This window comes from Fundulus heteroclitus, unplaced genomic scaffold (genome assembly GCF_011125445.2).
Source record: "Fundulus heteroclitus isolate FHET01 unplaced genomic scaffold, MU-UCD_Fhet_4.1 scaffold_282, whole genome shotgun sequence".
NCBI lineage: Eukaryota > Metazoa > Chordata > Actinopteri > Cyprinodontiformes > Fundulidae > Fundulus > Fundulus heteroclitus.
In genome coordinates, this window is record NW_023396692.1 from 1 (window position 1) to 15,753 (window position 15,753).

Below are 15,753 nucleotides of genomic sequence, written 5' to 3' on the forward strand. Positions count from 1 at the left end.
GGTTTAAAATTAGACTAATTAAGACAACACTGCCTCTCATGGCCATGCTCGGAACTTTAAGTTGCATGGTTATAAAATTAAAAGAACCAGGGGAAAAGGTCCCAATTACAAATAGCACATAGAAATGATTATATTGACAAACAACACGGGTATGGTTTCATCCTTGGCTCTTTTTAAAGCTATCTACGACGTTGTTTACCTTCTTCCTTCAAGCTATCCAGATCCTTCTTCAGCGTGTGGGCCAGTCTGGAGAGCGTTCTCCTCACTGTTCCCACACAAAGCTCAGGGTAGATCCTGGTTTCTGTCCACTCCCTGTTGGTGGGTCGAGGCGACACAACAGAGGGCAATCTCTGACGAAGAGGGAATATGCGTATTAGTGTATTATTAAAAAAAAGATCTAAAAAAAGGGCTCAAAAACCACAAATATACTTCACAAAGTGGTGAAACTGCTGTAGAGTATAACTGTATCAGCCATCTTTGTTGTTGTTGTTTTTTTTTTTTGACAAAATCAGCCGTCCATCACCAGAGTCTGGTTGATGCTGACCTGCAGGAGGTGCAGGTGGTCATCGGTGTCCTCCAGCTCCTTCAGCTCAGCGCTCCTCCTCTGCAGCTCGGTGATCTCCAGCTGAAGCTCGTCGATGAGCTCCTCGGCCCTCTTCTCCTCCGCTCTCTGCTTCGCCTCGATTTCTGCGTTGGCCTCGGCTTGTCTCTCCTTCGTCGAGTGGATCAACGACGTGAAGAGACTGTCGCTCGCCTTCTTCTCCTTCTCGGCACTCAGCTGGAATTAACCCAACATTTTAAAACTTGTTTTAATGAAACAAATAGATTAAAATAGTGTGTGTGTGTGTGGGGGGGGGGGGGGGGGGGGGGTGGGGGGGGGGGGGGGGGACCCTGAAGAGGAATGTTGTTCACTGTTTCTATCGTCACTTACTGTGCTCAGCTTCAGACAGTTTTTGATGTCTTCAATTTTCTTCTGCCGCTCCTGGATGGTCTGCTGAAACTCTGCCTCGGTCTGCTTCATGTGGGCCTGAATGGACAGAACCAGGCCCGTATTAAGACAATGTGGTGCCCCTGGGCACTATACCTCAAAGCCCCCCCCCCCCCCCTCCCCCCCTACCCGTGCTGTCCTCCGGTCAAAACCATCAGACATAATCAAGGGGATTTCTGTATTGTAATTTACTATTTACTAACTTACACAACTACATGTAGGCATTTGAGCAGTGAGCAATATTCAAATATCTCATTTTAAAATGTTGAAATAAAAAAAAAATCTTGATTTATTTATCATTTATTATTATTGTCACTTCAGTGTTCACAAAACGAATAATGCATGGTCTTTCAACAATTTCAAGTAAATAATATAACAATTTATGAAAAATATATTTTTTCATAAATTGAACCCCTCCCATGGTTGGTGCCCCTGGGCACTGGCCCACTGGCCCTTATGGATAGTCCGGCCCTGGACAGAACGTGGGTTTGATACATAGAGGAGAAGGCCTTGTAGCAAACTGATGGAGAAACCACGCAGCGGTCGACTTTCCCAGAAAAAGCTGCTGAACTTATGATTTTATGATACAGGACGCTTCCTGTCATTTAACAGCTTATTCATTATGAAGACCAAAAAGTAAAAGTGCAGCTTTTAGTAGGGTAGTGGATAATTTTTAGCCTACATTGTGCTGACAGACAGTTTCATGTCTGATATTCAATAACTATTTCTGTAAATTTTACACTTAACTCTCGTTAGAACGTAACTAGTCCAGCATCTCTGGCCCTCAGAAGTTCCCACCTACCTTCCTCTCCTTGCTCTCGTCCTCTATGGTGACCGCCCGGTGGCCCTTGTGCTCCGTCTCGGTGCAGAACTGGCAGACGCACGTCCGGTCCTCCCGGCAGAACATCTCAAGCAGCCTCTCGTGCTTCTTGCACATCCTGTCCTGCAGGTCCGTCACGGGCTCCAGCAGCTTGTGCAGCTTGAGGGTGGCGACCCTCCGGTGCGGCTCCAGGTGGGCGTCGCAGAACGACGTCAGACACACCAGGCAGGACTTGAGGGCCCTGACCTGCAGCGAGGCGACGGCGCACACGTCGCACGCCACCTCACCCGGCTTGGCCGCGGCCGGAGCGGAGGCCGGAGGGCCGGCGGCCATTTGTCTTAAAGCGTCCGCAAGCTCTTTGAGGGCCGTGTTGATGCTCATTTCAGGCCTCGAGGGGAACCTCTTGTCGCAGGCGGGGCAACTGGCAGACGTCACCACCGCGGTCCCACGCCTGCCCTATGCAGGCTTGGCAGAAATTGTGTCCGCAGGGAGTGGTGACGGGGTCGGTGAACACCTGCTGGCAGACGCTGCACTGGAGCTGTTTTCTCCGGGAGCATTTTGGCTTAGGTGGCTGGTAATACGCTGGGCAAGAGATAAAAACAGCTGGGTGTTAGAATGGAGAAGGAAGTTAGTTAGAAAAATAAACCTCCAAATGTTGGTCATGGGTGACAATGTAAATATGCTGAAGTTAGATCCGTTTTTCCTGTGGCTCAGGTTTCATCCACTAGACAGATAATATTCAGTGTAGCTGGCGTGTCTGTCCCTGCGTGTTAAACTAACAGGCACACCCAGTCATTACTGAAGTTACTGTCACAATATAATTACAACGCCAGTGTGTCCTCAAAACGAAACCGACAAAGAGTCTCTGCTGCTCGCCAGACACAAGAAGCTGCAAAGCTCTGAAAATGTCTATTATCACAGCAGAGCGGCTCAGTAGATTGTAGCTTAATGCCAGAGGTCTGTGAGCAGCGCAGTCACGCTTCCAGTGAAAGCCTCGGTCAGTCTGTCACGTCGTCTCAGACAGGTCTCAGCCCGTAGCTGAGTACAGAGGGGGTCTATACGCGTGGATGTTAGTCACAAGCAGAAATCTGAATTCCCAAAGAGGACAAGCAGACACTGGTGCAGCAAAACAAATGTCAAGCATAAGAGTCGAAGCTTTCATTTGATTTTCTGCTTTTTGACGTGGTTGCTATTGTTTTTTTCGTCCCTGAAATATACATCGTTCACATGCTGAAATCAGCAGTGAACCCTTGACCTTTGGAAAATGAAACGGGTCTTTAGCGATGCAGTGGTTCCGTTGGTTTCCTTCAACATTTACCAGACCACTTCATCTGTGCTCCCTGCAGGTTCTTTTATTATAGAACCATTCCTGTTGGGGGAGTGACAAGAGTTCTGAAGGATCCTGAGGTGTCTCCAGAAGTGTTATATATTCCCACTTGGGTCAGCTCTATCTTCACCATGACTGACCAGAGCAACAACCCATCATCTCCATCCATCTCCTGCTCCATCCTACTAAGATAGCCGCAAAACTTTCTGTTTTATTTGGACCACAAAAAGGTTATTTGACAATGACACAGAGGAAATTATCCAAGAACTTTCCTCTTTTCAGCCATCCCTGCTTTAACTATTGAACCTGACCTTTACCAATCAACCCAGCCGTTTTGCTTCACACTTCTGTAAACACTTTAGATTTTTAGCTTAAGCAGCAAATTGTCTGTGCTTACCTTTCGTAGCTGCAGCGGTAGTCTCGTCGTTTCTGACCACAGAGCAGGTGTGTTTCCTGCTTTATGAGATTGAATAACTACACTGAGGAGCAAACCGTGACACAAGGAACACAGTTACTGATCAGCCAAACCCTCCCTCTCCTAACTCACTGGATCTGCCCGAATCTTAAGATCCCCACTCACAGCTCAACCAACAATTAGTCACCTTAGCAACAATCAGGGGCCGGCTTGTGATAGACGTCCATATTTATGTAACGATGGTAATATTTAATGGGATCCCCCACAAATGGAAAGTTTGTTTGATGGGTGTGGTGGCTAGGTAAATGGTTAACAGATTCCACTGGCAACAGACCTGAAGTACCTGTTTCAGATGGCACACAGGTATGAGTAAGGCTCCAGTGCTTCATGTAGTTACATAATGGATGCGTTCAAGTTCATAAAGAAGTCAGCATGATGGAAGCGAAGCCTTCACATGCACACTTAAAGTGTGGAAAATGACCTCGGAGAAGAGTCAATCACTTGACAAATGCAGGTTCTTGTGAACAATCACAGATTTCTGAGGATTTTATTGGGGTTTCCTTTGACATAGCAACACAATACATTGCATGACTTGTTCCCTTAACCATCTATATTTTCTCCCACTTTACAATTGTGTGTTACATTGTGTTGTTCAGGGACATGAAATCCTAACGAAGCACAGGGAAGGTTGTGTTTTAGTGGGGCAAAAATATCAAAATAAGAGAAAAGACTTTTGCTAACCTTGCTCTGTAATACATTGAATCAAACCAGTTTTCAGTATTCAAAGCTCATTTGGCACCATCTGACTACATGATGGGGATGAAAGGGCTTGCTGCGCATTGGGTAATACACATATGTGAGGATGTGCTCACAAATGCACAAGCACGGGTTTGTTGAGTTACAGAACACAGTTTAAGAGGAGGTTCTTTAACTTCCAGTCTGACTTCATCTCCAAAGACTGACCTCCATCAACCACACCCTCCTCTCCCGCTGTCCTCAGGGATCTTCCCACATCTGAAACATCTGCTGGCGGTTACTAAAACTGGTTGCTAAATGATTAAAAATTATTAGAAATTCTTATTTTTCTGTCAGTCAGGGACATTACAGCTTATAATACAGAGACCCATTCAATGAATTATGGAACTTTAAGCGGAAATTGAATTGAAGAAACTCTATTGCCTACCTCCATCCAATCAGAGACTCATCCGCCTCTGACGCAAGCCAATCAGCTTTGAACTGCTCTTTATCTTAAAAGAATTTCAAATCCACATCTCAGTCTTCTTCCCAGCAAGCAAGGAGTGGCTGCGCAATGTCTGATTTGGACTCTGATGACTTGATTCAACCCACCTCCATCCCCTTCTCCACCATCATAGCAAGCTCCGTCTGGCTTCCTATGGTCCTCCTTTAACCTCGTCCCTATCAGAGTGTAATTCCTCCTGGACTCTTACAGAATTCCCTGTCACTTCTCAATTGCCATGTTGAGCCTGTTTCAGCAGGAGGTTTCTTCCTAAAGGGGAGTTTTTCCTCTCCACAGTCGCTTCATGCTTGCTCATCATGGACAGTTCATGCAAACCTGTGTTTATCCAAGTGGGACATCTATCTTTCGGGTCCCTGAGTGAAGTACTGGTACCAGCTTATGCAGTCCACTGGATCCCATCAGTTCAGCTCAAGTAGATCATCTTGCAAACCAGCCTCTATGGACTAAACCAACTTCATCTATCTCCACTCCACCACCAGTTTCAGGCCTGGGGGATCATTCCTATTCTCATACACCTGCTTATGCATACTGAAGTATTATTCAGCATCAATGTTTCCTGCCGAGGTCTGAGCGGCAAAGTCTTAAAATATTGTATCAATAAAATTCTTCTAATTGTCTCTTCTTTCTGTGTGAGTTTTTCAGATTGAAATAATATTTAAAAGGTTAATTTATTCCAGTAAATCAGTTCACTAAGTGAAGCACATTACATAGATCATTTACACCCAGGTGGATGCTTTCAAGCCTTTATTTCTGTTAATTATGATTATTTTCCACCAATGAAAACACAGCAGAGATCCTGATATATTTAAGCCTGACATGGTGTGGTATTTAAAAAAAGGTTTGGAATTAATTAAAAAAAAAAAAACTGGAGCGCGATAACACATTTTTAGTCCCAGTCCAGACTGAACTGCACCCAAACGTGTCTCTATTCTCTGTAGTGCCATAAGCTTTTCACTCGGTGGAAACAAAATACAGGAAAGTCAGCTTTATCAGCAACCTTCACTTCTGCTCCTCCAGGACAGTATATGTAAAGGAAATATAGCAGTGGCGGAGGAATGGGGGGGGGGGTTCAAGGGGGCAAGTGCCCCTCAGTTTTTGGACAAGGGGGGGGGGGGCAAAAGGTATGTTCCCACCCCCACACACACACACTTTTGAGATAAAATTTCATTTGAACTTTTTCCATTATTTTGATAAATACAACAATAAGAAAGCTATCAATATCAAGAAGTATTTGGCTACCTAATTAATTGATAGTGTTACTGTCATAGAATTAAATTCTTATTATAAATTAATTTGTTTTCTCTTAATTCAATTTTTAATTACTTGAAGTCTACTGGTTATTTCATTATCTTTTTAATGTTCAAATTCATTATTATTGTTTCTGAAAGTGAAGTCGATTGTTTTTGCTCTAAACTAAGTGACGCCGAAATATCACTCCGCCTCATAACGCACTGCAGCTCATCCTGACAGGAGCAGAGTAAACTCAGAATGAGCCGATCTGACCGTATTTTGCAATAACTGATGATAACTGCTGAAAGTAGATTAGGCGTGCAGATCACCATTTTGAGCAGAGATTGGTTCTAAAGATGAGTTTTATACTTATCTTATAACATTGCAGAACCCAACCCATAAACCGTACTTTAATGCTTATTTGTTGTCTTTTTATGTCTCTAAAATGTAAAATTAGTAATAATTTAAATTTAAAGGCTTCATACCATGTCTATCCTTGTTTAAGAGGTTAAAAATATATTTTGGCATGAAAACGGTATTTATTTACAAGGGGACAGATAGGGCATTGGGACTTGCTCTACAGCCGATCCCGCACAGTGACGTCACAAACTGGGAGGTGGCAGTACTGTTCTTCACCAAGATGGCGGCCCCCATAAAAGGACCTTCAAATAAAAATATATTATATATTATTAAATATATATATTTAAACATTGTTCTATGTCTTGGAGATAATACCAAATGTAATCTGTCATTATCTGTTGCCTCTTGGGGTAGTTCTTTGTTTGGTAAATACCTCCTAAATGTTGAGAAGATAATGATGTGCCTCAAAAAAATAACTCTTAAGCCTACAGTGCTGTTAAAGATGTAGATGTAGATGTACCGATTGCTTCTTTAATCAGCATGCTCATTAAACATGTTAAATAGGGGTGCATTTCACTTTTCCTTGCCTATGGACCCAAAATATTTTTTGGTTCGCTCCGCTCGCCATTTGGCTATAATACCTTATCCATCTTATTTGCCCCCCCACATTTTAAAACCTTCCTACGCCCCTGGACAGGGTGTTGGCTTGGTATTGATTTAGTTTTCTTTCATTCTTAACAGATAAAATCAAATATCAGTGTAGTTTTTTTATACAAAAAATCATCATAGAGGTCCATCGTCAGTTGTTTAGAGCTTCATCTCATCTCAAAGGTTGCTGGTTGCGTCTTGGCTGTCGCGCCACCTGATTCCATGCTGAACTGTATGAATGACTCAGTAGGGGGCGCTATAGAGCTGGGTAATAGCCAGGAGCGTCTCCAGTCTCCCCAGAGAGTAAATGTGGTACCCAATAAAACAGGTGCTTTTCCTCCCTCACTTCCCACACAACAATAACAATTAATTCAGCACTTTACTTGTTCCCCACAGGGAGACATCCTTAAGTAGCTCCCAGCAGAGGGGTCAGTGGTCAGAATGGGCTTCAGGACTGCGGCCCCAAAGCTGGTTAGGAGTTCAGCACCTGCAACTTGATACATGGAGCTTTAACACTTTGCTTAGTTAAATTACTTAAAAATGTATTTATTTTTTGGCATGTTTGTTCTTTAGTCACCACCCTTTTGTAAAGTTAAGTAAAGTTGTGAAAGCATAATCATATCCACTGGGTTTGTATTTGTGTCAACATAGAATCATATAAGCTAGTATTTGCAATTGAATCACTTGTCTTTATTAAAGGATTTAAAAACATGTTATTGTTACCGACTCTAAGCAAGGTAGAGTTACCAGCTATATCAACTGACAAGATCTGGAAATAATATCAGAGGTAAATTTAGCCGGTATTATTTTCTCAGCAACATGTTGATGCTGTTTTATGTCGTCAGCCTTGGGCACGGCATACACTAGATGGTGTTTGGTAATGTTTAAAGCATCACCGGATCTGATGAATGTCGAATTGGGACTTTTTACCCACTTTAAAAAAGTGGGAAACCCTCTGATATGTACAATGGGCGACAAAGGATAGGAAATGATTCCTTCACTGAAACTATGCGATGATGAAGTGAGTACCATACTCCCAAATACTAACTGGATGTGCACGTTGTTGTCAGAAGGAACATTAGCTTTCAACGTGCTGAGTTTATTAAGAGGTAACAAGAAGCGAGTGCAACCGCAGATGGTTTTATTACATAATTAAATGCCTTGGCAGAACATTGTGGCTTGTGAGCTTGTTAAGAAACAGCAGGATCTTCTTAAAGTTAACTTTAAGCAGGAAAATAAATATAATGTGGACATCATAAAAGCCAAAGATTCCCTTTTACAGTAAAAACATGTGCCCAGCCAGAGATGCACTGAGTAATCAGTGTAAAAAGAAGGGTCACTATGCAATAGTGTGCAGATCTGGAACAAGAGAAATATGGGCAGCAGGTGATGACGGTGAAGAAGTTGCATTTCTGGGCTCAGTAGCAACACATGAAATGGAGGAAGCTTGGATCACTGAAGTAAAAGTGAACAATCTGGACTATTTACTCAAAATAGACACAGGAACGGATGTAACCGTGTTGCCAGGAAAAGTGTACGTCTCTCTGTCACAGACACCACAGCTGCAACCCACAAAATATACATTGTATGGTGCAGGTATGTCTCCACTAGCAGTTAAAGGGAAGTTTACCGCTAACCTGAGCACTCCCAGCAAAACTACAGTACAGCCTGTGTATGTAGTAGCCGATCTGACACAAGGGTTACTTAGCCGCACAGCAAGCGTAGCAATTGGGTTGGTGGCCAGGGTAGAAGCAGTAGAGGAGCAGTTCCCAAAACTATTCAGCGGCTTAGATTGCATGGAGGGTGAATACAGAATAGATCTTTAGGCAGATGCTAAACCATTTGCTCTGTCAACCCCAAAACATGTCACTCTTCCCTGTTACTCAGAGTAAAAAAGGACTAGCTCAAACAGAAGAGAGGGGTAATCTCTAGAGTAGAGCAGCCTACTGACTGGTGTGCACGTATGGTCCCAGTACCCAGACCAAACAGAGAAGAAGTTTGTGTGTGTGTCGATTTAACTAAATTGAGCAATTCTGTTATAAAATAAGGACACATATTGTCATGAGTGGAGCACACCCTAGGATAGCTAGAGGGTGCAAACTCGATGCAAACTCAGGATTTTGGCAAATACCTCTGTCCAGGGAGTCAGTGCTTCTCACAACCTATATCACGCCCTTTGGAAGATATTGCTTTAACCCACTTCGTCTTAGAAACTCTTCAGCTCCCTGTGGATGGAATTCTAAACAACTACTGACTTCCCAGAGTTATTGAATAAGGAGACGGTGGAGTGATGAAGTTCCAGCACTTTTATTGAGAAACAGTATTTATTGAAAAACAAGATAACTCGTCACATAAATATGCAAATACAACACCAAGGACTCATAACAGTTACAAATCACGTGTGCTGGAACTTTTAGTAAAGATCAGCTTGAATGCTTCATGGAGTTTTAACACACAAGATCAAAGGTTTAGCATTCACCTACAATTTAGGGTTCAACTAATTAAGTAAGGCCTGTTTTAGGTCCCTATGTGCACATTATTTTAGTATATTAGACTACTTAAGCTAAGCCTGTATACTAATTTAGGTCGAATCCGTCTACCTTCTCCCCACCCTGAAAACCCTCCTACTCGAGCCTCCACTCACCACTTCGATGGATAACCATCCACCACCCTCAAACTTACCAAACCAGGAGCAAAAGCAGGAGAGGTTCAGTGTGGCCGGGGAAACTCCAGAAAACGCTACACACAGGGGTAGTAAAAATTGGTGAGACCCCCAGGGAGATCTGCTCTCGGCCAATCTGAGCCAGAAAACCCTGTGTTGAATCTAGGAGTTACCATTACTAGCTAATTTTAAAGGATCTATAGAGCCAATCAGATCCCGGTCTGTCCTTCCATAATAAACAAAAATTGCATAAATCAGTGATCTTTGGTGTGAGAAAACTTCTCCATTTCTTTCATCAAGCAGTGAGAACAAATACGAATCATGTCAGGAAAAACATTTGAAATTCCAAATATCAATTAAAACAATCAATTAAAACATTGCTTAAGCAAAACTGAAGTAACACAACTAAACATTTTCATTCATGCCTAAATCGAAACTGATAATAAAACAAAATAAAAACAGAAAAAGTAACGGGGGAAAAAAAACAACAATCTGACAATACTACTGTAAAATTGCAAATCAAACAAATCAATATCATCAAACCCACAGGAACATTTTTAAAAGCATTACAAGGAACAGTCAGCAAGAAGGAAAAAAAACAAAACTTGTGGTGGGCCGCTGTCCTCACAGCCAGCTCGGTGGCTCAGGTCGATGACGATGATTCCTGGCGTGTGATCTTTCTTGTCCTGCGATTTGTCGGCCCCTGGTGGTGGCGGCACCTTCCTGCAGTGTGACGCGTGGATCCAAGGAAGCCGTTGTTCGACCTTCACTGCCGTGTAAGTCGTGAGGAGCACCTCCAGTGGCCCTTTTCTAAACTTTCCCAAATTTTGTCACATTACATCCACAAACATAAAATACTATTTTATTTAAATCTTATGTGAAAGTCCAACATAACATATACAATTGTGACGTAGAAGGAATATCCTACATGATGTAAAACATTCATTACAAATAAATGAAAATTGCTCTGTGCAAAGGTATTCAGCCTCCTTTTCTCTGATGCGACCAATTGCTTTAAGCAGGAAAATCTATATAACGTGGACGTCATTAAAGCCAAAGATTCCCTTTTACAGTAAAAATATGTGCCCAGCCAGAGATGCACTGATTAATCGGTGTAAAAAGAAGGGTCACTATGCAAGAGTGTGCAGATCTGGAACAATAAGGGAAATATGGGCAGCAGGTGATGACAGTAAAGAGGAAGCTGCATTTCTGGGCTTAGTAGCAACAAATGAAATAGGGGAAGCTTGGATCATGTCACATAATGTGTATATTGGAAAAAAAAAATCACAGCATTTACACATTAATGGTGTGTACTACAGGTCGACCAATACAGGATTTTTTTAACGCTGCTTCCTACGCCTGCTAGCTCTGGCTAGCAGGCGTAGGAAGCTCTGGCTAGCAGGTGTAGGAAGCTCTGGCTAACAGGTGTAGGAGGCTCTGGCTAGCAGGCGTATGAGGTTCTGGCTAGCAGGCGTAGGAGGCTCTGGCTAGCAGGCGTAGGAGGCTCTGGCTAGCAGGCGTAGGAGGCTCTGGCTAACAGGCGTAGGAGGCTCTGGCTAGCAGGCGTGGGAAGCTCTGGCTAGCAGGCGTGGGAGGCTCTGGCTAGCAGCCGTGGGAAGCTCTGGCAAGTAGGTGTAGGAAGCTCTGGCTAGGAGGCGTGGGAAGCTCTGGCTAGCAGGTGTAGGAGGCTCTGGCTAGCAGGCGTAGGAGGCTCTGGCTAGCAGGCGTAGGAAGCTCTGGCTAGCAGGCGTAGGAAGCTCTGGCTAGCAGGTGTGGGAGGCTCTGGCTAGCAGGCGTAGGAGGCTCTGGCTAGCAGGCGTAGGAAGCTCTGGCTAGCAGGCGTAGGAAGCTCTGGCTAGCAGGTGTGGGAGGCTCTGGCTAGCAGGCGTAGGAAGCTCTGGCTAGCAGGCGTAGGAAGCTCTGGCTAGCAGGTGTGGGAGGCTCTGGCTAGCAGGCGTAGGAGGCTCTGGCTAGCAGGCGTAGGAAGCTCTGGCTAGGAGGCGTGGGAAGCTCTGGCTAGCAGGCGTAGGAGGCTCTGGCTAGGAGGCGTAGGAGGCTCTGGCTAGCAGGCGTAGGAAGCTCTGGCTAGCAGGCGTAGGAAGCTCTGGCTAGCAGGTGTAGGAGGCTCTGGCTAGTAGGTGTAGGAGGCTCTGACTAGCAGGTGTGGGAGGCTCTGGCTAGCAGGCGTATGAGGCTCTGGCTAGCAGGCGTAGGAGGCTCTGGCTAGCAGGCGTAGGAGGCTCTGGCTAGCAGGCGTGGGAAGCTCTGGCTAGAAGGTGTAGGAAGCTCTGGCTAGCAGGTGTAGGAAGCTCTGGCTAGCAGGTGTAGGAAGCTCTGGCTAACAGGTGTAGGAGGCTCTGGCTAGCAGGCGTAGGAGGCTCTGGCTAGCAGGCGTAGGAGGCTCTGGCTAGCAGGCGTAGGAGGCTCTGGCTAACAGGCGTATGAGGTTCTGGCTAGCAGGCGTAGGAGGCTCTGGCTAGCAGGCGTAGGAGGCTCTGGCTCTGGCTAACAGGCGTAGGAGGCTCTGGCTAGCAGGCGTGGGAAGCTCTGGCTAGCAGGCGTGGGAGGCTCTGGCTAGCAGCCGTGGGAAGCTCTGGCTAGTAGGTGTAGGAAGCTCTGGCTAGCAGGTGTAGGAAGCTCTGGCTAACAGGCAGAGAAAGCATCTTCTGTTTGATTTATATATTAAACTTATTTTTTTCTACTTAAAAAATGTCCATGTTTTATTATCCAATCCATTCTGCTCTAACTGGCCTGAAGGAAACTGTCAAAGATAAACACACAGAGAAAGACGCTCACATACGCACACAGAAAGAGCGCTCGTAGCCAATCTACACCACTCTGTCACATCTTTCCTGCTCCAACACGTCTTACTTCAAATAGCGTTGGGACTCTTAAACTAAACTTAATGACAGCGAGAAAAGAACTTCTTGTTGTGGGGACGAGGAGGGAGAAAAAGGCCACCGCTCAACAATATTTTCTACAAAGTTAAATGCTATAAGCGTTGTCATTGTTTTCATGCGTGTACACGCCGACTCTTCATGGCAACGAGCACTAACACAGCGGTGGCCAGCTGGAAACAAACATGTTTTTTTAGACAGTGGGTTGGAGTTTTATACCGACTTTAAACAGCTCAACCACCATTTAAAAGCCAACATTGACACGCGAGTTTCTGTGAGTGAAAATGGAAGTAAAAACCCTGCTCCATTCTCAGTGAAACCGCTGTTCCCTCCCGCTCACAGTGACCGAGACAGACATTCAAAGGGCAAATACTAAATCAGACAGTTAAAAATACAATATTTGTGTTTTCTGTTGTATCGGGATGGGACGATACACTGCATGCATTGGCCGATCCATTGGCGCATTCAGCCACCATGCTTTGACGTCCCGTGACGCGCATACGTTGCCGCTGCCTCCCTGGCAGAGAGCGCCTGCTAATGTCAGACTGATTGACAGTTTAGCGGTATTTGCCCTTTGAATGTCGTCACTGTGAGCGGGTGGGAACAGCTGTTTTACTGAGAACGGAGCAGGGTTTTTACTTCCACTCAATGAAACTCGCAGGTCAATGCTGGTTTGTAAATGGTGGTTAAGCTGCTAAAGTCGGTATAAAACTCCATTCCACTGTCTAAAAAAACATGTCTGATCTCCAGCTGGCCACCTGCCACCGCTGTGTTAGTGCTCGTTGATATGAAGCCATGTATGTGCATAAAAATAATCACAACACTTGAAGCATTTAACTTTGCAGAAAATAATGTTTAGCAGTGGTCAGTCTAGGAGGTTTCCTCCTCCTCCCCACAACAAGAAAATCTTTTGTCGCTGTTATTAAGTTTAGTTTGAGAGTCACAAAGCTAGTTGAAGTAAGACGGTGTCTTTGACAGTTTCCTTTAGGCCAGTTGAAGCAGAATGGATAGGATAGTAAAACATGGTCATTTTTTTAAGTAGAGCAAATACGTTTAATATATAAGTCAAACAGAACATTTCTCGGGAACGTAATTTGCACTACATAGGCCTTGTGCTGCTACATGAAGTGCACAAACAATTAAGTGTTTATTTTTTATTGTTATATTTTAAATGTTCTATATTGTTTGCTAGCCATCGTTAATGTTTTGTGTTTTTTAAAAGGAGCTTTGCACAAGTTAGAAGCTTTTTATTTCACCCTTTTTCATACATGTCTGACATGTAAAATGAGTTTTCATCCATTTACTGCAGTTGCCTCTACAGCAGAGGTGTCCTAACTTTTTGGTACAAAATTGTCAAGTCAAAGGAACGAAAAATGAACACAATTGTTTTTTAAAACCAAAACAATCACATTAATGTTTTACCTGCTCAGCAAAATATAACTATTTTAAATGTCAGATATTTTGTAGAAAATTAACGTGTAAATTATTTTAGATCCAAAATTTAAAAAAGGGTTTAGCTCAATTGTTGTATTCACCAAGTTTATAGATTATTTTGAATAATTTAAATTTGACTCTTTAACAATAACAAATTTAACTTTTTTTGGTCTAGCAGTATAAGAACAGTATTTGGGTCAGTTCTTTGAAAACACTTGCTGTAATCAGCCAATTTTAATAATCAAATTAATAGCAGATTTTAATTCACCAAAGTCTGCATTTGAGTAATTAAATATAATTGGGTAGATGTTACTATGAAATTAAAGAGAATGTCAAAAGTGTCTTTATGTTTATTAATAATATTATTATTAAAAGATAGATACTTTGTGTTGTACTCAACATTTTCAATTGTATTATTTTTACTTTTCACGTATCGGGTACCGATTTGCATGTTGTCAAAATAATCAGTATCTGCCTTAAAAACCTGTATCGGTCGACCTCTCACTTAAACCGAATCAAGAATCTTTGGATCTGATAAGGTCTGAAAACTGCTATTCACAAACGCTCTACATCTAATCTGACTGTGCTTGGACTGATTTGCAAAGAAGAATAGCCAAAAATTTCAGTCACAAGACGTGGAAAACTGGCAGAGACTTGCGGCTGTAATTACAGCACAACGCGGTTCCAAGAAATATTTACTGGGGGGTGCTGAATACTTTTGCACGTTGCTCTTTTCAGTTTTTTATTTGTTAAAAAAAGAGACCATGTATTAGTTTCTTGCTACATCACAGTTGTATACCACTTTGTCTTTCACATAAGACTCCAATAAAATGTATTTGTATTTTTGGTTGTAATGTGACTATATGTGGAAAAGTTAAAGAAATGTGACTCATTTTGCAAGCCCTGATGGCAGGTGCGTTAGCTCTTCAAGGGCTGGAAAGAGAACGCAAATACATTCAGACGTCTGTAATTACACAACATTCTTAATACGTAAACATGCAGACCATAATATGCCAAGTACCCTAGTTTTTAATTCTGCAGCAGACTATTTTGTGATAGTTAAGGGAGGTCAAATATATATTGAGTGTTGAAACAGAGAAATTGTCAACAGAAAAATAGAAAAAAAAATACTAAGTGTGTAAGTGCATATGCATGATTCTATTCAAACATCCTGAATCCAGACTAGACAGTTTTCATACCAATCTTTCTCCGGAGTCTTGTCTTGACTTTCAGACGCAGGTTGGATGTTGTCTTGGACATCAGCCTCGCTTTCTTTGCAGTCCTCTTGGTTGTTTATGCTGGTAATGAAGCAACACAAAAATCACCACACAAAAACAGATCAACATGACTTTTCATTTGAAACTTGGAAAAACTATAAAATATCAATATTATTGAGCTCTAAATAATAACTCACATCTGTGCTGTGGCAGTAGAGGACAAGACAGTCTCTTCCACTCTGCTGTTCTGGCCAGTTTGGGAGTCTCCTTCTCTGGAAGATGCCGGAGAACCATCCAGTCCTCCATCTTCGACATCCCCAAAATCACCAGTGCATTGTATACTATGAAGAAGACACAAAAAATTAAGACTGTCCACATGACAGTTATTAGTTTAATTTGAGGACAAGAGGAGAAAAAACTGAACAAGTAACCAATGATTCCTGGGGCAAAACAATCTCACATCTGTATTTGTATATTTATATTTTACTTTGTAATGA

The 15,753-nt window shown here is 43.0% G+C and overlaps 1 protein-coding gene across 1 annotated transcript in view; it reads right to left on the reverse strand.

The window, feature by feature from the left end:
* Window positions 1-199: 199 nt before the first annotated feature.
* LOC118559433 (E3 ubiquitin/ISG15 ligase TRIM25-like) overlaps window positions 200-15,753 on the reverse strand; it is a gene marked incomplete at its 3' end in the record, with an annotated part of 33,770 nt that continues 18,216 nt past the window's right edge. Inside the window, exons 2-5 of the mRNA XM_036130151.1 lie at window positions 1,791-2,208; window positions 932-1,027; window positions 545-778; window positions 200-350 (exon numbers count right to left, since the gene is read on the reverse strand). Coding sequence (XP_035986044.1) covers window positions 200-350; window positions 545-778; window positions 932-1,027; window positions 1,791-2,208 — 899 coding nt within the window. The remainder of the gene's footprint in view (window positions 351-544; window positions 779-931; window positions 1,028-1,790; window positions 2,209-15,753) is intronic.